At 40.1% G+C, this 23,764-nt stretch overlaps 1 protein-coding gene across 1 annotated transcript in view; it reads left to right on the forward strand.

Annotated features, from left to right (window-relative positions):
* Positions 1-23,764, forward strand: part of CNNM2 (cyclin and CBS domain divalent metal cation transport mediator 2) — a 118,548-nt gene that overhangs the window by 72,091 nt on the left and 22,693 nt on the right. Inside the window, exon 2 of the mRNA XM_063132584.1 lies at positions 22,133-22,276. Within this exon, the coding sequence (XP_062988654.1) occupies positions 22,133-22,276 (144 nt within the window). The remainder of the gene's footprint in view (positions 1-22,132; positions 22,277-23,764) is intronic.

The raw sequence follows: 23,764 nt of genomic DNA on the forward strand, positions 1-23,764 counted from the left end.
AGGAAAAGCAGCGCGATAAAAACGCCCCCTGAATGGGCCAAGTGATCTTTGTTTACTTCCTCCTTCTTCTCCAGGAAGGAATGTGGGACAGGAGCAGGGGCAGAGAAGCGACGATAGGGAACTGCGATTTCCTCCCATCTCATGACACTCTGGAGCTTTGGTTCAGGGGTGGCCTGGGGGCTAGTTCTGGCCCTTTTGCTTAATTTCTTCCAGTACTTCAAAGGTGCAGATAGAGCCAGTTGGCAGCAGGCACTCTCCACACTTTCAAATATGTCCCTCTTTTTCTTTGCATGTGGCCCCCTGACTGATTTCCCCTTTCCCTGGTAGGTCAATGTTCATGAAAGAAAAAAAGGTTCCCCAGGCTGCTTTGACGATAAAACTTTGATGGACTCTAGTCAACAAAACCTTGTGCCATAATAGATCTGTTTGTTTTTTAAGATGGCTCAAGCCTGTTGTGTTACCTGCAAAGAGTAATACAGCTATCCCATCTGGAAATTGTTGGGGGAAAACCTTGTAGATTTTGAATCTCCAGCATGGCCTTTGTACGGTGTAGAATAGTGCCATCTACAGTACTGAACTAAGACTACATGGCATAAACTGGAGAGATCTTGTATTTATTTTACATGAGAAGATAGTAGATGTGTTACTATCATAGCTCCCTTGACTTTCACTGTTGTATATGGGGTCCATCCACTTAGGGAATATTGTAAAACCAACTAAAGCCAGGGACCTTGGAGATATGAACTGTTAAGATGATCTCTTGGCTACCAGGTGGCTTACAGTACAATCTTATGCTCACCTACTCAAGAGTTAGTTCAATAGGAATTACTTACAAGGAAGTGTGTGTAGGATTGCAGCCTTAGTGAAGATTTGAGGATATTTAAGGCTGATTTATACCAGCATGTACATCACTTGATGACTCATAGCTCTACTGTGACTCCACTGAAAAGCATAGAAGTGAGAAGGTTTTATCTGTATTGGCTAGTATACAATGGTTTGTTCATACATGCAAGTAACCAGTAATGTTGCACTCATAGATAATGACGTGCATGTGTGAATCAGGCCTTCATATGTGGCCATTGGAACCTAGAAAGCTGCCTTATATTGCAAAAGACCATTCATCCATCTATCACAGTATTGACTATACTGACTGGCAGCAGCTTTCCAGGGTTTCAGACAGGAAGCTTTCCCAGCTGCACCTGGAGAGGACCTTTCCTAAGCAATGCATTTGCTTTACTACTGATCTCTAGCCCTTTCCCAAAGTTTTATTCTCCTGTCCCAATAGTGAGAAACCTGTCATGGTTTTAATTTTGTATATTTCTTTTTAATGTTCAATGTTATTAACTTTTGTAAACCACCCAGAGAGCTTCGGCTATGGGGCGGTATATAAATGTAATAAATAATAATAATTCTGCGTTTAAAAGCTTCAGATTTCCATTCTCTGTGCCAGCTATAGCATTCAGAGTGCCTATAGAAAAATCTTTAGAGAATCACATTCACATGTTTCTGATCACTTTACTTCATTTAAAAGCAAGTTTTCACTATAAGCCTAAAATTCCCTGTAAACATTTTTGTAGTAGAAATGTTAAAAGAAAAAATGGGGGTTGTAGTCTTAGCTCTGGAACATCTACCCTTAACTCAACCACAGGAAGCTTCTAAGGGGGTCAGGAAGTCCATTCTGCTACATAGCAGCTGTGTTTCCTCATGGTAAACTACTTGTCAGTTGGCTATAAGTACACAATGTGCTATAAAGATATTGTACACAGGCATACCTAGTGAAACATTATAAATGGAAGGTCAGTGACACTTGATCATTTAGTCTGTCGTGTAAAACAGGTAGAGCCTGACGCAAACAGTACTGCCTAAATTGCTGTGAGTGGAACAAACTTGCCAGCAACATTTTCCATCTGCAGCTTCATGTTAGAACCATTAGGTCAAATGAGCTTAAACTGCTGGAAAATTGCAACAGCAGTGGAAAAGAAAAAGGTCAGTGTAAATTTCAGGGGTTAACAGGTAGAAACTATTTGACACCTGTATGTTTTATTTTAAATAGTGAGAAACTAATATTGTTTAGTAACTTGCATTCTACATGAGTTTCAGTTATGTTGTCTTTAGATGAGATGTAATAGCTCATAAAGGACAGGATCTAGAGCATAGTGAGTGGTATTTTGTTTGCGCAACTGGGCTTCTTCGCTTCTGTCTTTCTGCTGCAGCCTCCTGCACTGCCTAAAGAGCAGCTTTCAAGCACTGGGAGCCTTCTGAAATAGCATGGGGTGTGGCAGGGGGACTAGAGTTAGAGGGTGCCTTCCACTCACACAAGGAGCTCTCTGCATGCTGTCCAAAGTTTCATGAATGTCTGGTGTGCTTGTTTGTCATTATGGGGCGACCCTAAACATGTGCATCTGATATCATCAATTACACTGCTATGCATTTATGTATTTATACTTGGCTTCAGCTATGATGAAATACTGAAAATGTTTCAGCAGGTAAATTTTAATATGTAAGTTCTGGAACTCTTGTTTAAAGAGTTTGCATATCATGGGGACATTGGGATGACTTCTAGTTTTTGCATGACAATTAATTAGTGCCAGAATATAAAGGAAAGAACAGTGAAATGTGCATATTTTGGCTTAAAAATGAAGATTGGTAGAAGAGTTCTTAATGCTGAAATACAATATTGCTTAGGGGAAAAGTAATGCTGTCAACAGTGCCAATAATCCAGGGAGTCTAAACCAAAATCTTTAGAGCTGTTTAAAAGAGGTTAATAACCATGCAGGTGAAATGCCAAGAAGTGAAAAATTTGCACTAAAAGCTATATTGGGCCATTCTTATTTGGCAGAAGGGTTCTTCCATACTTAAAAGATACATAGGTAGTTATCACAGATACTCTTGTCTAAGACAGAATTTACTTTTATCTTTTTCTTGAATTCAGTTGTTATACAACGTTATTGAAACCAAAAATATTTTTTCTATAAAATTGAGTAGTGCCAAATAATATTTGCAGGAGCATTATTAGGTAGTTCCTGCATAGCCAATGTTGTAGCCAGCCTTCCTCCATAGGTGACATTTCCAGTGGTTGTGACATTTCCAGGTGGGGCAAACAAATGAATGGAAAATAAATTATTGCTAGGAATTATTGCCATCCCTTGTCCAGGTTTGGTACCCATGTATGGATTGCCTGGGATGGATTTCTCCAGAAATTCTCAACACCTTTCCCTTGTGTGCGAAATCATGGAGATGGCAACGGAGAAACCACATTGATGAGGATCTTAGACACAGTAGTAGTGATTAGCTTTTGATTGTTCTGGAATTTCTTAGAGCCTATAGCGACTGACCATCAGGTATATGATTTTTGAAGTGTGAAATCATTAAGCTTTTGCCGTGAGCTTTCCTGCAATAAAGAAGTCTCACTGATTTGGCTATCCCGTGTCAGTTGGTGGAATGTGTGATTGCCTGAGGGACCAGGAAACCTGACAGTTATGTCCTTATAACCAGTGAACTACTGTAACCCATGCCAAGCTCAGGCATCTGTGTATTTTAATCTCTGATTTTGAATTTAACAGGAGGACAATTGGTGGATGCTAAATAAACAGATGAGAAACTGGCTTTTGATATCAGATTCTGATTTCTCTGCAGAATGCGGGGTAATATACCAACAGATAGACAAGCTAAGGAGTTGAGCAACAGGGTGTACCAAATAATTATCCCTGTGGATATTGCCAAGAATCATATAAAAGGGGCAACATGAGGGAGAAAAAATTGGCCAGACTAGGAATTGAGCTTACATGACAGAAGCCTTCAAGAAGTGGCCCTAATTTGGGGGGAGAGGTACACCAACCTGAACTACTGGGCGAGTGAACAAAAGAACCAAGCTGGATCTCTGAAGCTAGTGAAGGCATAAGATGTATTTTATACTTATGGTTGTTCCCTGCCTCGATCAGGATGGAGAGGCAGGCAAGAAATAAATTATTATTATTATTATTATTATTATTATTATTATTATTATTATTATAGGCTCTTGCTAAGTATTTATGCATAATTAGTTCTGTCACAGAAATAAAGAGCAAGTGGAGGCTTTGGTGTGCAGAAAATTATTTGGATCTTGGATATGGGAAAATCCCTGCAGGGGGTAATCCACACGTCGTACTGAGACCACTTCTAAGCGACCCCAGTGCGACGTGAAAGCGATCGTGTAACTTGCCTTTGGAAGAGCCGAGGAAGAGGTGTCCTTGCCACCGCCACCCACAGACCTCCTCACCGGCTGGGACGGAGAGCTCGGGGGAAGAAGGCGGGGTGGAGAGCCTCTCCACCCTGCCTTCTTCAGCCGAGCTCTCCTCGCCGGCCGGTGAGGAGGTCTGTGGGTGGCGGTGGCGGTGGCAAGGACGCCTCTTCCTCGGCTCTTCCAAAGGCAAGTTACACGATCGCTTTCACGTCGCACTGGGGTCGCTTAGAAGCGGTCTCGGTACGACGTGTGGATTACCCCCAGGAGTGAAACAATGGCACTGTTATTTATTTATTTATTTATTTTATTACACTTGTATACTGCTCCCATAGCCAGGGCTCTCTGGGCGGTTTACAGAAATTCTAAAATTGAGATAAAAACAAGTATTCAAAATTTAAAATTCTAAAACACAGAACATACACACATAAAGCATTAAAAACCGTTAAAAAACTAAACATGTGGGTGATTAAGATGTGCCGCCATATGCCTGGGCAAAGAGGAAAATCTTAACCTGGCGCTGGAAAGATAGCAGCGTTGGCGCCTGGCGAGCTTCATCAGGGAGATCGTTCCACAGTCTGGGGGCCACCACCGAAAAGTCCCTATCCCTCGTTGCCACACTCCGAGTCTCTCTCGGAGTAGGCACCCAGAGGAGGACCTTAGATGTTGAATGTAGTGACCGGGTATATTCATGTCGGGAGAGGCGTTCCGTCAGGTATTGTGGTCCCAAGCCGTGTAAGGCTTTATAGGTCAAAACCAGCACCTTGAATTGGGCTCGGAAACATACGGGCAGCCAGTGCAAGCGGACCAGAGCAGGTGTTATATGGTCAAACCTTCTGGTTCCCGAAATCAATCTGGCCGCTGTTAGGTTGGATCCAGACTTGGCCATGCTCAGAGTAGATCCATTGAAATCTTAACTAACTTGTCCTGTTGATTTCTAGGGATCTATTCTAAGCATTATTCTTAGACCCAACCTATAATTCAGATTTTACATTTAATCCATAGTGATACCTAGTAACAATGATATATGAAGAGATATAGCTATCCATAACTTTACTTAAAAAACAAAGTATATTGCATGTTTCCCTTTCGGTTTGATAACATGTAACTGTAGGAAACATGGATGTGCAGCCAGAAAATGTATTTTTAAGCACATTTTGTTAAAAATTGTTCTAGCCAGCCCTTCTTAATTTATCAAAGCAGTTTACAATAAAAGATATAGTGTGAATCATAGGGGCTAAACATCTAAAAGATAAAATGTGCTAACATTGACCTCATATTTTCAACATTGCTTAAATGAATACTAGCATATCCATTATTTGTTTCTGCCAGTCTTGATGCTTGCAGATTATGTCATAGGCTCCTGCAACTGTCAGTACTACTTGCTTACTTGCCAGAAAGTTCAATAAGCAAGAATATTACATTTGCAAAACCAGAATATAAAATACATTATATCTACATTATAAATGCAGTTGCACTTTTGGTAATATGTAATGTGGCAACAAGCCTTTACTTTTATACATTGCACCACACAGGGGCACACTTGACTCAGACGAAATGGAATGTTTCTGAAAAGAGATTTCAAAAACTGGTGGCTCATAGGAAGAAAGGAAAATATTTGATAAATTGCTCTCCTTGTCTCCTGTAATAAGATGCTTTTAGTCCCTCCCAGGTGGATTATTTCCTCCATTGGATTTATACTCCTACTTTGCTATGCTTCACAGTTATTCAGTTTCAATTCTGGATCTGCAGTGGTGAACTTAATTACTCATGAAGTATCAGATCAATTTGTGCATTTGCCAATTGTTTCTAATGAACAGTAATATTGCCTGATAATCTTGCCACCAAAGATGGATCACTCCGAGATAAACAATATCTGATTCACACAGAAAAAATGTCAAAAGGTAGCATTATCACAGATCTTTGAATAGGCTCTACTGTAATGTATTTAGTTGCAAAGAAGGAGATTAGTGTGACTGTAATATGTTCCTTAGATGTGTTTTAAATTTCCTGGCTGCATTTGATCACTTTCTGTTGGAATCAGTACATTGGGAAATATTAATTTCAGTTTGTTCTAGAGCTGATTTCTCCAACCTGGCTAATGGCCATGCTGGCTGGAGATAATTGGAGTTGTAGACTAATACATTGGGAGGGCACCAGGTTGGGGAAGGCTGCTGTAGAGTGCTCAACCTTTTCTGCCACATATTCAGAGTTGTCAGGAAAGTTGTTGCTTGGTCTGGGACAGGGAAAGGAAGAAGCTCCTGTGGATAAAATGCATAAAAAAGTAATTATATGCACATGAGGTAGTGGCAGCAAGATCTATATGTGGCAGAGAGGGTTGAGCTGGTGACTGAGTTCACAAGGAGCAGAAACACTAGAATAAAGGGTGCAGGAAATTGGGGATGGCATGGTTTGCATAGGCCCCTACTAGAATATTAGTATAATAACTTGTAAATTGGATCGATTAGATCGTGGACAACCATTGCATCTATGAGATAATGTAATAGGTTCCTCTATTCTTGTTCCTGCATTTTTCAGTTCATGCTCTAAATGATCTGTTGAACTGAGGCCACCAAAAGTGCTAACTTGATTATAAGACTCTGGATTAAAGAAGGGATACTGGAAGCAAAACATTTGTATTGTAGCACTATTCCACTGAGATTTGCATTTAGCAGCAGGAGACACTTTTGAAAGCCTCATATTTAGATTAGGAATACTTTTGAGGGTCTCAACAGCCATTCTCAGACAGTGTTGTCAGGCTTGGTTATCTGGCCCACAAAGACTGCAAGTCTAAAGGAAATGACAGAAATAGACGCATTTGTTTCCAAAACACAACCTTTTGGTCTAGAGAAAAGATACCTGTCTCTTGGGAAAGACGAGAAGGCTCCCCTCTTCCCTCTCCCCTATCTGTCTGGGCTCAAGGCCCCATATCCTTTGTCTCAAACTGGCTCTTGTTGCTTATCATTTACTAAAAAAAACATTCCAGCATGTGTATGTTAGCAGTAGAAAAGATTGAGAGATTGATGTCCTATGCAGTATCTTTATTTATAGGAAAATGGAGATGAACCAAAATAAGATGGGAAAATTGCAAGTCTTTAAATACTCTGGGAAGGATGGAAAATGGGTGGCTTACATTGTCCCCAGGGTTCAAGAGACTTTCTCATGAATTGCTTGTAGGAACCCAGTGGGTAGTTCTTTCCATAAAATTCTAGCCATTCTTGTACATAAAATGGTATCTTCTCCTATATTTGGTGTTACTATATTTTTTGCCATTATGCTTTTTTATTCTCACCACAATGATGTCTACATATTGCTTGCCTTGCTTATAGTTCAAGATGACCAGCTGTAATTTATGCCCTGTTAACCCATCATTGGTCTGCTTGTCGTAGCGGGGACCAAGCATCGACTCATTATGGTGTGTCAGACATCTTATGAAGCAGAACTCTATTTTCTTTCTCAGAGTGAGTAATGGAACAGCACAGCAGACTCAGCCCCCAGGTGTCTGGGTTCAGGGAGGATGGACAAGATCTCCATGAACGTGAAAAAATACCTCTCTTGCCAAGACTCCAAAACCTAACATCCTAACTACAATCTATCCAAAGTAGAAGTCAGGTTGTGAAACCTTTATTTTCAATTATTGTTTAGTTTCTGTCACTGGATGATGAGAGAGAGTTGGGGAAGTCACGGTTGCCAAATAAGGGAATGGAGTTAGAGACAAATTGGAACCTAAGAGAGAGATTAAAGTGCTAATATGAATCTGCTTGGAGAGATGAAAAGTGTTATGGGCCTGTGATATTCTTAAAATATGACACCACTGCTTAGAGAAGCCCATTTATTGGATACATGGGAATGGGCTTTCTCCTGTGTCATTTCCAAATTGTAGAATGTACTCTCTCCAGAATTACAGTTAGCTCCCACTCTCTTAACTTTCAGAGAAGGCATTATGATACTTTTTTAACTTAGTATTTGGCTCAGTTCAGACAACACACTAGTCAACGCAGGGTGAAAACTCCTCTCAATGGTTGAGTTTTTAAGGGGCACTCCCCACACAACATGTTCTAATTCCATCATTGTGTGAGTGTGGGCTACCGTGGAGTTGAGTGACAGTTCCTCCACCCTCTCTTCTCCCCCAGTCCTCCTGATGGTATCCCATCAGCCTTTGCTGTAAATAAAACAATCCCGGCAGCTCTCCTAGAGCGCCACTCCCGCTTTTCGCCACTCTTGCCAGAGAACTCTGTAGCCAGTGGAAAAAATAATCTCAATGTGTCGGAAAACTCCACGGAGCCCACCTTACAACATGCAACACAAAGGTTGTGCAGAAACTCTCCTCTGCACAGTGGATATACTGTGTGAAGTGTTTCCCTAAAAAACTCCACCGTAAAATTATAAAACCACCATTGAGAAACGTGTTGCCTGAACTGAGCCTTTATTTTAGTATATTGTTTTTATGTTTTTAATGTGTGTGTTTTTCTTTTTATGGTTTTATTGTTTTATTGGTTGGGCACCACCTTGGCAAAAAGGTTGATATAGAAATATTATTAATAAATGGATAAAATATATAATATTGATCTATTCCAGAGGGGGAATATAAAGAGAAGTTCTGAGACGCTATAAATCTCAGTTCCAGGTTCAATGGCTATCATTCTTTGATTCTGTGATGGGGAATCTTTGCTACCAGTGCTTTTGCAGGTCCCTTTAACTTTATTCTAAAGCTTATTGCTGGAAAGTTTGCAGGTGAAACACAAACCTGTATGTTCCCTAAGAACCCTGGCTTGAACCAATAGGAAAACAAAAAACATGAGATCACACTGCGAGTGCAAAGGCTTTGGGGGTTGATGGAGGCCACTACATCAGTGATTTTGCTTGGGTGCCTCAAGGTGGGGGTAATGCAAAAATTAGTTTTTCAGGCCTTCAGCCCAACTTGAGCTGCCCATCGAACTCACCTCAAAATCAGTAGCAGAGGGTCTGGTGTGGTGGATGAAAGCCTACAATCTTCAAGAAGGGTATACCCTTCATTCAACATTTTTTGACTTGTATGGTGATGACAGATGCTTCCTTAGCATGATAAGGTGCTCATCGTGGGTCACTAATAGTTCAAGGAGCATGAACAAAAGCAGAGTCTACCTGTCACAATTTTTTAAAAAATGCTTACATCTGTGTACTTTTTAAAGCTAAAGAGATCAAAATTGGCACAGTGATGGCTCACAAGGAGGGCTTTAAGCATGCCAAATTTGAATCAGGTTGGTTCATCCCTTGACTTTTTAGGAATTTTTTAATTTCCCCCTTAAACCCATTTTCTTGGTAGTTCACAAGTGCAAAGGATCAATCTTCCTTTCCTTTGATCATGCGAAGCTGTGCATCTCCAAGTTCATAAATTACAGATCTGCTGGCTCCCTTACTCAAAAGTAAATCCATTGATTTCAACTGCATTTACATCCAAGTCATACTAAAATCAGATGCATGCTTACCTTTGAGTAAACTCCATTGAACAGAGAGAGACCTACTTCTGAGTAAACAGAAGTAAGACCTCAGAAGTAAGCATAGGGTTACAGAGCACTTCTTTCCAGTTTGCTGTTTTAGACTTTAAAAAAAGCTTCTGAGTGACCATACTATTAAAAGTCAGTTCTATATGTGTTTACTCAGAAGTAAGTCTCCCTCCTTAAGAGCTATCACTATGCCAGTTTTGTTCTCTCTCTCTTTAAAAATTGCACAGATGTAAGCATTTTTAAATTTCTTTTTTAAAAATCCTTAAAATCAAGGGATGAACAAATCTTATTCAAACTTGGGGTGGCTAAAGCCCTCCTTAAGAGCTATCACTGCCAATTTTGATCTCTTTATCATCAAAAATGAGGAGTTGCGGGCAAGGAGGGTGCATTTTCCACATTTCTTTTAAGGTGAAAGTGCCTACTCAGGAGTAAGAACAGAGTTAAATGGGACCTCTCTCCCTCCCCCTTCATGGTTGAGCAGAGAACTGCCCCACCCTCCTCTTTTGTTAGTGAGACCACACTTAGACACACATGCCCCACCAAAGAACGGGATGGTCGGATAGAACGCAACGACTGCAATACATGTGAGGGAGGAGCGCATTTATTTCACAGGGAGGGAAAATAATCCAGACTTTCCCCACTCCAAAAAGAAACCAAAAATGGAGGGGAAGAGGCAAAATTAGTGCAGGACGTGGATGACGTCATGTCAGTAACAGGTTGAAAAACTGCGTACCAGGCATGGCGAGTGTGCAATAAACCTCTGGTGTGATGGAGCTCAATATCAGCCCTCAGATTACAGGGAAGTAAAGAGGACCTGGCATCTATAGCTACAGTTTTTAGAAGGAGCTGGAGGCTCTTATTTAGCTAAAATTGGGGATCAGGAGTGAGGCCTGTAGATTTCATGTAAGCTCTCTCTACCTTTCCCCCATAATTCAAGCACAAAAGGTTAGTAGTGCTATTTTGTATGCGTTCTTTTACCTTAAAAATCATGTGAATTAAACATGCAATTTTGAATTTTGAGTACAAATCTAAGATGCCTCAAGTCCAAGTAGTAGCTTATGTTATAAATTGGGAACATATTAATTCTTTCTTTGTCATAATGCTATAACTACATATTTCTGTAAATAACCAAGTTTCTATATATATATATACTTTGCAGTTGCTTTTATAGAAACAGTCTGAAATATTTGTCACATTTTCTAGTGGTGGGAAAATCTGAGTGGAAAAAATGTGTTTTGTTCTGGTGGGACGGTAAGGTAAGATAGCTATTTGTGTAATCTGAATCCTTTTTTTAGATTCAGTCACTGCAGAAATAAACTACAGCCCCACTGTGAACTTGGGAAACATTTCCTCTTTGTTAGGATTAGTCAGCCTGTTTGTCTAACCCATATTGAGGACATGAGTATAATAACTGGTGCCGCCTCAATGGAAAAATAACTAATACATCACACCAAAATGAGGATGGGCAAACTGTTTTATTCTTTTGCTTTCAGTTGTAGAGAATCAGGAATAATATCTTCCATTAGTGAACATATTTGCCATGATCTGGTATGTTCTCCAGTCCTGTTATCTTTGCAAAATTTCCCTGCTCCATTGATGTTGCCAGCTGTATAGGGTTTAAAAAAATAATAGTGTCTGAAGGTTCAGTCACAGGAACTTGCCTTTGGCTGCTTTTATATTCCCACCACCACCACCCTCCTCATTTAGTATGTGAGCAGGACACAACTATATGAAAGCGCCCTTTCAAAGGAGCAGAACTGCCTAAGGCCCTGCATTGACCGATTGGCTAGAGTTCACATGGGCTATATAGGTAAATGATTCTGAATATTGGCTGCATCATGATTAGCCAGATGGGATTACAGGCTCTGTCAGCCTCTTCTGTCTGTTGGATATGGAGAGCTGAAAGGCATACAGGAGAGCTGAAAGGTGGGCTACAAAGGTTTAAAATAAACGATAGAGAAATGGGTCCAGCGCAGAAGCTGAACATTGTGAAGACACATGAATGTAGGAGGCAGTTATAGGGTTGTGTATTTGGAAGAGCATTGTATAAATCTTTATTTTCTATTAATAATAGAGAAGTGGGAGAAATGCAGCCGTATTGAGTGACTGAAACACTAGTATGTCTAGTCGTTTATTTGTTTCTGCAATATGCCTATAAATTATGTTATCTAGGCATTTTGCAATTTTAAAAAATGATACAATACATAGACCTAAAAACAAACACAGAAGTAAATAGAAAAGCCAATGTGATAAAAATACAATGCAAAGCTCACCAATAGATAGTATACAGCAAAAAAATTGAGGAACTAGAACCAGTTTAGAAATAAAACAAGAGTTAATCCCATCAAAATGTAAGAGGGATTAAAATAGTAAAGATTTAACAAGCCTGGGAGAACAAAAAATGCCTGGCAACAGAAAGAAAATGTTGGCTTCAGGCAAATTTCTCTGGAGAGTATGTTCCATATCTGGTGGGGGGCTGGGCATGGGGGGAGGGGTGCCACTGCGAAGGCCCTTTCTCTAGCAGTCACCCTCCAAGTTTTATAATGTGGTGTACTTGAAGGAGGCCCTCCGTAGATAACCTTAGGGCAAATTTGCAGATGACACAAAATTGGGTGGGATAGCTATTACCCTGGAAGACAGAAACAAACTTCAAAGTGATCTTGATAGGCTGGAGTGCTGGGCTGAAAACAACAGAATGAAATTTAATAGGGATAAATGCCAAGTTCTACATTTAGGAAATAGAAACCAAATGCACAGTTACAAGATGGGGGATACTTGGCTCAGCAATACTACAAACGAGAAGGATCTTGGAATTGTTGTAGATCGCAAGCTGAATATGAGCCAATAGTGCGATATGGCTGCAAGAAAGGCAAATGCTATTTTGGGCTGCATTAATAGAAGTATAGCTTCCAAATCATGTGAGGTACTGGTTCTTCTCTATTTGGCCCTGGTTAGGCCTCATCTAGAGTATTGCGTCCAGTTCTGGGCTCCACAATTCAAGAAGGACGCAGACAAGCTGGAGCGTGTTCAGAGGAGGGCAACCAGGATGATCAGGGGTCTGGAAACAAAGCCCTATGAAGAGAGACTGAAAGAACTGGGCATGTTTAGCCTGGAGAAGAGAAGATTGAGGGGAGACATGATAGCACTCTTCAAATACTTGAAAGGTTGTCACACAGAGGAGGGCCAGGATCTCTTCTCGATCCTCCCAGAGTGCAGGACACGGAATAACGGGTTCAAGTTAAAGGAAGCCAGATTCCAGCTGGACATCAGGAAAAACTTCCTGACTGTTAGAGCAGTACGACAATGGAATCAGTTACCTAGGGAGGTTGTGGGCTCTCCCACACTAGAGGCCTTCAAGAGGCAGCTGGACAACCATCTGTCAGGGATGCTTTAGGGTGGATTCCTGCATTGAGCAGGGGGTTGGACTCGATGGCCTTGTAGGCCCCTTCCAACTCTGCTATTCTATGATTCTATATTCTAAGAGAAGGCACATCTGGAAGGAGGCGTTCCAAGGTCCCAAGCGTGAAGAGCTTTATAGGTCAAAGCCAGTTTTGAGACATAGATGGCAATTTCTTTACCTACATTTTTAGGCCTATCTGTACCATAAACAGTGCTGTTTTTGTTGTTATGGTCCCTGAGACAATTTTTATTTTAGTTATAGACTGTTATATAGACTGTTGTGAGTTTCAATCAAGGCTAGGAGATTTTTGATCCTTGATTATAGCTAAATATTTTGAACATAGAATATATGAACTAACTGGCATTAAAGACATTTGTATCTTATGTTCCTAACGCAAAATTTACACTACACAACACATTTTGTTTTGAGAAAATCAAATGCTTCCCCTGCTGATGATGCCTCTGTTGTTCAGCTTAATGATTTCATGTAGTAGCTTGATGGTTGATAAGTGAAGAACAACTTGTGCAGATATGGAAGTGTTAAAAATTAAATTCTCAAGGGGAGAAATCCTATCTGTCTACTACTAAATTAAATCTATGAGTAAACTACCATGTGAGGCAATTAGAAGGGTGTTAAATGCCTTCTGGATTTTCCTGGACTTTCCAGCACTGGATTTTCCAGTGCGTCTCCACTGTTGTATGCTTTTCTTAATTCTATCTTTGTAGTTTCTCCTTCATTAGTCTAAATACCAAAAAGCCTCTCTGTAGACTCAATATTTTTACTTGGCAAAATCAGTCCCTCATTCTTTCCCTTCTTGACTCTCCTCCCCCCACTTCCTAGCCAGTGTCTGCATTCAAATGATCACCATTGCAATCATTTAATATTGATTCATACAAACGTGCATGCATATCCCCCCCACAGCTATCTTGCCAGAATGGATGTACTTTGATTTTTCTTACTACTTGTTCCATACTGAAGCCTTGCAGTCCCCCAAAATATGATCCCATGTCCTGATTTGCATGTAATGACAGCCCATGGTTTAAACAAGCCATGGCCTGTTGTGCACAAGTGTGTGTGTGAGAGAGAGTGTGTTGCCTCCTGTGTGCCCAACAGCGCCGCTTTTACTCTGATCAGCCTGTTTATAAGTTGTTGAGTGTGCTGTCTGAACTCAGAACACTGTGTTGTTGAGGAGTTAAGCAACCCAGCAGTTAATCCATGGTTTGTTGTCAGGTTAAGCACAGGGTTGTTTAGTTCCTAAACGTCCCAGTGCTCTGGGTTTGGATGCCACACTCAACAATCTATGAACAGGCCGATCATAGGTTGTTGATTAAAAGTGGAAGTGGCTGGCACGCTGCCGGAAGCGCTCTCTCTCTCTCTTGCACATCCCCAACAGTTCATTGATTGTCATTATGAGCAAACTGAAGCCTTGTTAAAAATTGGTGACAATGACATTCAAAATTAAAATATTGTAATTTGTAAGCTTTCTCGGTAGAGACTGTGTTGCTTCAGTGTTTAAAATATCCACCCAGCTTGTCTTTGATGCTTAAATAGTAAGCCCACATTTTGGGATGATGTTCCAAAAAGGAGAACAATGGATTTCGAAATCCTCTGTGTTGCGTTTTGGATGTAAACTAAAATGGTATATAAATGCCAAAGACAATGATAAAACAGTTACCTGGACTTACTGCAAGGATAAGTGTCAAAGGGCTTCTTTAGATTAAAGTGAAATCACATTTCCTTACTGGCACTTTGCTTCCTGCTTCTCTTCCGCAATTATAATGAGCTGAATTACCCGGAAGGAAAGGAGTGACTATATACTTTGTAACTGAAAACTTTAGTGCTCATAGTATTGAATAGGACAACACCCTCTAGTGGATGTTTTGTAGTGCAACTTCCCTAACACACAGTAGGAAATCCTGAGATATTTCAGAAGAATCAGGATATCAAAGTTTTTTTTTTATGGAATAACCAGGGGAGATGTGTAGGAGGTTCACGACATTGTCTAAAGGATCTGTGAGTGGCCAGTCACAAGCGTGCCTTATGTTGCTTGTGTGAAGAAGTCCAGATATTACCCTGATAAGTTAAAACATGCTTCTGTCATGCTGATCCTAAACATAGAAGTGAGTGGGACTTACTTCTATATAACTGGCCCACTTGGCAGCTTTGTGGATGCTCCAGCATAGGCATTGAGATTTTAGAAAGCACAGGTTTCCCCATTAATGCAATATCACTTGTATCTGCAGGTATGAAAGAGCAGGCTGTTTGTGGGGTGAGTTAAGACCTGTGTGGGATCTCGTGTGCATGTAGTTCTCTCGTTCAGATCTAATATGTTAAAGTGTACACACTGACTTCAGATTTCCTTGCCCTGAACACATGATATAGTATAGTGTTTTGATTTTTCCTTCTAGATAGTTCTTGCTTCCAGTGTTCAAAGAGGCAATTAGTTCATGATAATGTGTCAGCTACACCAGTCAGTAGTCTCTGTGTCTCATTCAGTTTATTTTCTTTAAAAAATGATGATTCTGCAGGACAGTCACTATCCTGTGAACAGTATTATGCAAAATTACATTACTTACTGCAGCAGCTTTTTGGGGAATGTGCACTGAAGTACAGAACATTAGAAGCTAGGAATGGGAATTGTTGATTGGACCATTCCATCTCCTTTGTATCAAAGCAGGAATGTTTCTAATGGGATAATATCTAAAGTTGTTTCGATCCTAGAATAGAAGTCTTTCACAATAAGTTCCCTTCATTTTTCTCAAACCCTATTTTAAGCAAACTAAAACCATTTACTATAACAAAAGCTTGCTCTGCAGCCTGCTTCATGTTTCAACATCTCCTTCTACTTAAGTGGACAAATGACAGCCTTCTTCATAGATTTAATTGTGCTGTGCATTTAATTGTGCTGTGCGTTACGTCTTGCCGTACTTCTGAGCTTGGTAGAGTTTCATTAAGTGCTCTAGACCAAGAGTCTTGAATCTCTTTCAGTCCGAGAGCCAAATTCCATTTCGGAGGAGCTCTCGGGGAACACCTTCTAGTGGTGAATGGGGCGGAATGCAAAGGGGGCAGGACATGCAAAGGGGGCCAGGAGAAGGGGCATGGCCACCTTGGGAACCGATTGAAGCCCCAGGAGGACATGGGTTTGCCCCTCCTGTTCTAGTCTCTAGAATATTCAGTGTGAATGCATAAAGACTGTTTTAGAAAATCAAAATGTAAAGTTTATAAGGATTTTAAAAAAGAAAGCAATAAATAGATATTTGGGTTGCGTGTGTACGTGTAGTTGGCAGGAGCAGGAATATTCCTTGAAATATTATTGATTGGAGTGTTTCTTACCTTGGCAGCTTTTTCATTTTCTGTTTCAACACAATATTTTCTGGTATGCAGTTTAATTCCTTATCTCAGTATGCTTTCTTGGAGACTAGCTACCCGTTGATGTCCTGTTTATGGAGGTCTGTCATTCCTTGAAAACCAAGGCTGAATTTTTTTCTCCATTTGATTTGTAAATCTATTTTGCCACCATATTTATGCCAATGGCCAAGCAGACATTAGGCTATCTTGTGGTGTCCATCTACTTGGCACTTCAGTCAAGCTTTCCCCCCCATCCTTAGTACAACCACATGGAGTTAAATTTGGTTAAATTTGGTTTCTTAGCTGTCTTGGCCATCTACTGCCAGCAGAGTTTGTTAGCCTGTGCATTTACTTTGGAGTTGCTTCAAGGCCATGAATAGGAGCAAGTTTGAGATGTACTGCGACGCCACCACCTCACACACCAGGCTTTGACTCGCACACCTCCCTCAGGCTAAGCACCACCACTTAAATACCTGAAGAAGGGGTAAAAAGAAAAGTATAACCTTTCCATTATAGCAGAGGGAAAAGGTAAGGAGATTTGGAAAAGGCTTTTCTGTGAATATAGGAGGTTGAAGGTTTAATGTAATGTGTTTATTTATGAACCAATAGAGCAGGAGACACAGCCAAACTGACACGTGGTTTTATGGTAGCAAAATAAAGAAAATGTTTATTGTTGTTTACAGTTCTTAGTTCCTTCAAATTCTATTCAAATCTTGACTATTCTTAAGAATACTGGTAATAACAAATCTAATAATAACAATCCTTAGTCCCTATGATCTTATTTTCACTCACTCCTCACACAACTCCTGATAAGAAATCACACAGCTAAACACATCTACCCTCCAAACCCAGTCACCAACTGAACACCCAGAACCACTCAGCTCCTCCATATATATACTCCTCCCCCTTTCCACAGCATCACCAGCCACACCCACTAAGTCCAACATTCCGTACTCTCTAGACATACTCACACAGACATACCTAAAGGAATAGAAATGTGGGTAACACCACATGTACTAATATGTTCCTGAGCAGCTTTAAAATTGAAACCATATTAATTCTCTCATATTGGGCACCAGGTAATTGCAGATGTATCTGGGGAGGAAGTCCTGGAATTATGCACTTCACAAGATTTTTGAGTTGCAGAATGTGTTTCTTAGATTTCCTATGGTTGTGATGACCACTACCATTCATTATTCCTCTCCTCCACCCTATTTTGTAGGGATCATTGTGACAGATATAAGTAATACACTTATTGCTTTTGATCACTTGCCTTTCTTTCCCCTCTCCCCACTATCTCTCCCACACCCCTCAGTGATGTGTCTGGCTCTGGTGAATCTCCATTTCTAGAGGAATACGAGGAAGTGAACTACAAGTTAGAAGATAGAAGTAGTATATGATCTACTATCTGCCAGAGATGTGGGTCATCAAACCATAAGCCAAAGAGATTATTCTACCTGAACTAGCATTATGTGATGGAACTGAACTACTGAGCCTGTGTCTTTGCAAATAGGACAGCAATGATGAATCTCCAGAAACAGATGCTGAAGTTCATTGGAAGGATGATAGAGAGCTCTTGGAGAGAGCAATCCTATGATCCCTGGGGAATCCTATGATCCCTGGCTTGTAAAACTCCTCTGAGGTTGGACATCCAATTCCAGAGCCCTCTTTCTTGCAGCTGGCATAAAGAAAATTCTGAGGTCAGAAAAGCAACCTCAGAGCCTCAGAAATGGGGGCATTCTGGTGGGCAGGGAAGGGAGGAGACTGGGGAGATTTGCTGTTTTCAGTGGTGCACAACTTTTGGTATTATAAGCTCTGCCAAGAGAATATAAATCAGCACAGCATGTGCTCCATTGTTATAAAAACTCATTCTGTTGGAAACTGAACTCCTTCTGTACTCCTTTTGAAGTTTACAAAATCTAAAGAAGTGTTTGTTTTTACATCTAGTGACTATATGCCTATCAAAGATGGGTTCCTATAATCCAACATGGGATGTTGGCAGTCCACTTTGTAGGCAAGAAATCTTGCTTTTGTCATGTACAGCATTGGAAAGTTTATGAAGAAAATAAACGAACAAAAATCCAGTCCCTTTGTTAAGTTATTTAAATAGCTGGAACATTTAAGCTCTCACCTGATGTTTCACTGTGATATTAATCCATTATTTTGGTGTTTTTTTCTGGTATTTAAAGAATAACCAAGATCCCTGCAATTTTCTTTGCTATTCCCTAACACATTTAAAGCTATAAACACATAATTGTGGTTATAGCTTTTTTATATAGCTGCTGTTTTTATCTGGTTGAGCTTTTATATTGTATTTTATATTATGGTTTTATACTGTTGTTTTATACTTTGAATGTTTTTAATTTTTGTGAACCGCCCAGAGAGCTCCGGCTATTGGGCGGTATAGAAATGTAATAAATAAATAAATAAATAAATAAGAGTGCAAAAATATAGATCTATTAGTGGAGATCATTAATAGAATGTTTAAATAAAATAAAATAAATAAAATGTCAATTACTGATTTTTCTTATTTTATCTTATTATGGTAGTAAATTAAAAAAGAAGTGTCATGTTGAAAAGTAAATCATTTTTAATATAAAAGTTTAAGAGTTTGTTAGTCTTCATGGAGCTTGCTAGACTTTTTTATTCATTGTGGGCCAGTTCACACATCACAATAAGCCACCATGGGTTAATTCAACTTGTGGGGCTCTGAGACGCATGCTGACTGCCATTTTGAATATGCAAGCCATCGCAGAGGGTGCACTGTGGCTTGTTGTGTTGTACGAATGCGGGTGTCATGGGTTATTTGAGGGCTAAACAATGCTCCGATAACCATAGAACAACAAACCATGATATCCGGGTTCACATGAAATGCTAAACTGCGGCGTGCCCGCATTGTGGCTTGCATATTCAAAATGGCATGTCTCAGAGCCCTGTAGGTGAATTAACCTTTAGTGGCTTACAGCTTACTGTGATGTGTGAACTAAATAAAAACGCAGAACTATATTAAAAAGGGAAATTTCAGAAAAGTTGTGTTATAATTGAAAGAATTCAATACGACCAAATATCTTTGCCTTTTATATTCTTCTGTTGACAAAAAAAATAAAAATAAAAATCTGACTGCAATGTATTATTATCTCTCTCTTCTCGCTCGTGGCAATTTTTCTAGATGGCTTTGCCAAGTCTTTCTTCTTTTACTGATTCAGAAATTTCCTGACTATTGAACCTGTTTTAACTTTGACTGCTTTCTGGATTTTGGTAGGTCTAATTTCTGAAAGTTTTCTGTAAATTTTTTTTTTGATGTGATGCCGGTAACTGATGTAACTAATGGAGTAATTGTAACTTTTTCCTGTTGCCATTATTATTATTATTATTATTATTATTATTATATTTCTCTGCCACCCAATAACTGAAGGTCTCTGGGCAGTTTATAGTAATTCATTAGGGCAGCATGAATACGGGGATTTAGAGAGGCCATCTTCAGTCATGTATTATAGTTCTTAGAACTTCCCAGGCTTAGAATGGAAATAACATGATTATAACTGAGCAACGAAGCAACTTGACCATCCTCCATGCCTTGAACAAAGTTTATTAGCATATGCATAATTTTAAATAGAAATAATTGTTCTAATAATGATTATTGTAAAACAAGGTCTCTTCAAGATAAGTCTTGCTGGTGCTGTGGAGTTGGTATTTGAAGTATGTCCATCTGCATCTAAACGAGTAGCTCCAAGACAATCAGATTATGTAGTAGTTACTTTGGTGAGAATATCGTGTAAGTGGAATGGAAACTTCATTTTGAGTCTAATATTAGACCTTGCTTTGGAAAATTCCTTTTCAATGATCACAAGCTGGGAATAGCAAAAGAATTTAGCTTTCGACAGACAGCATTCACAAAGAATTTGTTTTTAACTGCTTATGTTGGGTCCCTGGGAAAGCAGATGTGAAACTTACCAAGCTGAATTGGTTTGACCTGATGCAGTGTTTATGTCAGTTGTTGATAAGGTCCCCTCCCTGGTCTAATTTTTCCAAGATATCTTCGTTCTTTGGGCATGAGTGAGCTTGGATAGGATAGTTTGAATGCTTGTTAGGCTAGTAGATCTCAGATTCTTCCACCAAATTCTTATTGTCCATAAAGGAGTGTAAGTTAACAAGAGTCAATCAAACTGTTTTGGTTGTTTTCCATGTATCTGGAGTGTGAATCTAATCTGGGTAGGAATCTTGCAGCTAGATTATGAATATTTATTCAGAAGTAAGTACAGCTGAAATCAGTGGTGCTTACTTCCAGGTATATATGCATAGAATTGCAGCCTCAACACATCTGAAATTGATGAGCCTAATGTACAGATAACTTGCTCAGTCTCTAAATGTATAAAAAAAAAACCTCTGTAGTGAGATTAGCTAGGCTTTGATCACTTGGTTTAATAGTTCCTTGTAAATTGTCTGACACTAGAGTTCAGTGCAATTTGCTGAACAGTTAATAAACAAGCATTGGATTGACTTTGGTGTACCAATGGCCATAGAAATGGTCCGTACATTATATGCAACAATTTTAAATGCAGTTTAGTGTTTTAATAACAGCCCTGCTTGTCAAACATTTGGCGTTAAAATATATGACATTTGACACATTGGGATTTATAAAATACCCACCATTCTTTGTAATTGAACAATTCATGTGGAATTCCATATGAAATACAACCAAAAATGCTTGGGTATAATCTTTAACCATTTGCTTAATTAATGTTATTCTGCTTTTCTAGAGTTCCTCATGTGATTGAATTGATCTCTTTGCAGATGAATAGTATAACAAACTATATCTAGCATTTTTAGATGGAGAATATCAGAATGTATGAAAACAGTAATTGATGAAAAATAATAATCTTACTGCAGTAAGGCTTATGTCAGATCACAGTTTGTGCAAGTCAGAACTGTTGTAAATAACTTCCAGAATATTCACCCATGGTAGCAGTTCAAACTGTTCTGTTGTGCCGCAGAGGATACATGAAAAGCATGCCCAAGGGCTGTATTCAGTTTCGGAGAAGCTCTCAGGGACTGCATTCCAGTGGTGGTGAGCCCAGAGGCAAAAGATGCAGGACCAAAAGTACTAGCATATTTTATCTTAGAGCTCTTTCTGCCTGTAACTAAGCCTTAGGAGAGAAATTTCAATCTTCAGAATGCAAAAACACAGTTCAAAAGCCTGGAAACCAGTAAATTATTGGCAGTCGGAAGAAAGGGATTGGGACTGAGAAAGTGGGATGTAGCTATCTCAGGAACCCTGCAGGGGGCCATATTGGGAGCCCAGGTGGACTGGATTTGGCCCAATGCCTCTGCTATAGAGAGGCATACTTTTTACTGATGGTGGTGGTCACCATGAAATGGAAGAAAACTGGGGTGCTGATTAGCACAAGGCAATGTGTTATTTTAGAATTGTTGAAATATTAGAAACATCACTGATTCCTTGTGTTTGCTGGACCCACTACAGAAATGTTCTACCTGAAAACAGCTTTAGGATATCTCTAATAATGCTAGGTAAACTTTCAGATAGTTCCCCCCCTTCAAATTGACAATACCCATATAACTATCTGCTGTTCCATTGCAGGATCCATCTGCGTCATTTGAGAGTGGCTGGCCAGTAATTCTGCTGTCATTTCTAATTTCTTGGTCTACTACTCTGTGCAGGTAAATCTCACTTGGCAATAGTGCAGCGGGTGAACAATGAAGGGGAAGGGGATCCTTTTTATGAAGTCTTGGGCATTGTTACCTTGGAAGATGTAATTGAAGAGATCATCAAGTCTGAGATTCTAGATGAAACAGATCTCTACAGTGAGTATTAATCTCCATGGTCTTTCCCCTCAAAACAGTATGGAGCCTCTCCTCTAATAAAGCTCTCTGCCTTGTTGGGTTGTTGTTTTTTGTTTTTGTTTTTTGAGATAAATTAAGAACTATGAAGCAAAATTGGAACTGTAGTCCAATTTAAACAGTTTTCACACCCAGCCCAGGGTCATGATATGAAGACCAGGGTCAGCCCTACCATTAGGCAAAATAAGGCTGCTGGTGACAGATGCTGAGGAGTGGGAAGATGTTGCAGGACAGAATGATTTGTGCCCTCTAAGCAAGTTGGTTTCCCCCCCAGGTGTGGTGAAAGACACTTCCCCATTGCCAATATAGAAGTCAGTTTCAATTGCCTGCCTGTCAGCTTCTGTACATGGAATGGGCTGGGGGTAGGGAGTACCATCTTGTCTCAGGCAGCAAAATGTCTTGGACTGGACATGAGGTCATCTTTTACAAATTTTCATTTAAAGTGTCAGATGGTTTTTACTATTGGGAGGCATCCTTTGGAGTAAATAGTGCTCTTTCTTTCCAGTGCCTTCCAAACTGCTATAGGTTAGAGTCACACAATAGCTTGAGAGTTTGAGTAGATTGAAGGCATTTCTGAAGATGAGTATGTATTTTTTGTTACACTGTCTCCTCTGGTCAAACACGTTTTACAGGTTTAGAAACAATTCAAAAGCCTCATTACCAGCAGCAATCCCTCTCCTATTCTTTGAAATAACTGTTATCAGTCCCCAGCCATAGAGAGAGGAGAGATTCATAAACACATATAGAGAGGATCAATAACAGCCACAGGCCATAGCTAGATGGGGCTTTATCCTGGGGTGATCCCCAGGATCGTCCCTGTGTGTTCACATGACGCACAGGGGATCCCAGGATCAGGGAGGGATGATCCCTCCCTTGTCCCGGGATATGGCCTTACACTTTAGGCCCGCTTTTTCTGTAGTCTCGGGATAATCCCGAGACCGTGAAAAGTGTGGCCCACTATCACGGTTTGTCCTGGCTCCTCGCGGTTACTGGCGAGGAGCTGGGACCCGCACATGGGGCACAGAGCTCCTCAGGAGCTCTGCGCCCATCAGGGGTGGGGTGGGGTGGGGTGGGGTGAGCGGGAATTTTTTTAAAAAAACAAAAAAACTTACCTTTTGCACCCGAGCATTCGTGTGCTGCTTCCTCTTTAAAAAACAACACAAAATGGCGGGTGCGACATCCTCTCCCTCTGAGGTTGTCACGCGCCACCTGTAAACAGAGGGGGAAATCTCGTAATAAAAATATTGCGAGATCTTCACCCCTCTGTTGCGCTGGGCTGGTAGGTCTAGCTGAGGCCACAGAGAATTCCAAGAACAAAAAAGACTGCAGCTGCACAATAGATATAGCTCCCAACACATTTCAAGGACATTTGTTATTAAGATAAATGTTTGTTAAAAAGAAACACAAAGTTACATATTCTAAAAAGACAACATTCAGCATAATAAATTATGA

This window comes from Elgaria multicarinata, chromosome 8, assembly GCF_023053635.1.
Source record: "Elgaria multicarinata webbii isolate HBS135686 ecotype San Diego chromosome 8, rElgMul1.1.pri, whole genome shotgun sequence".
Classification (NCBI taxonomy): Eukaryota; Metazoa; Chordata; class Lepidosauria; order Squamata; family Anguidae; genus Elgaria; species Elgaria multicarinata.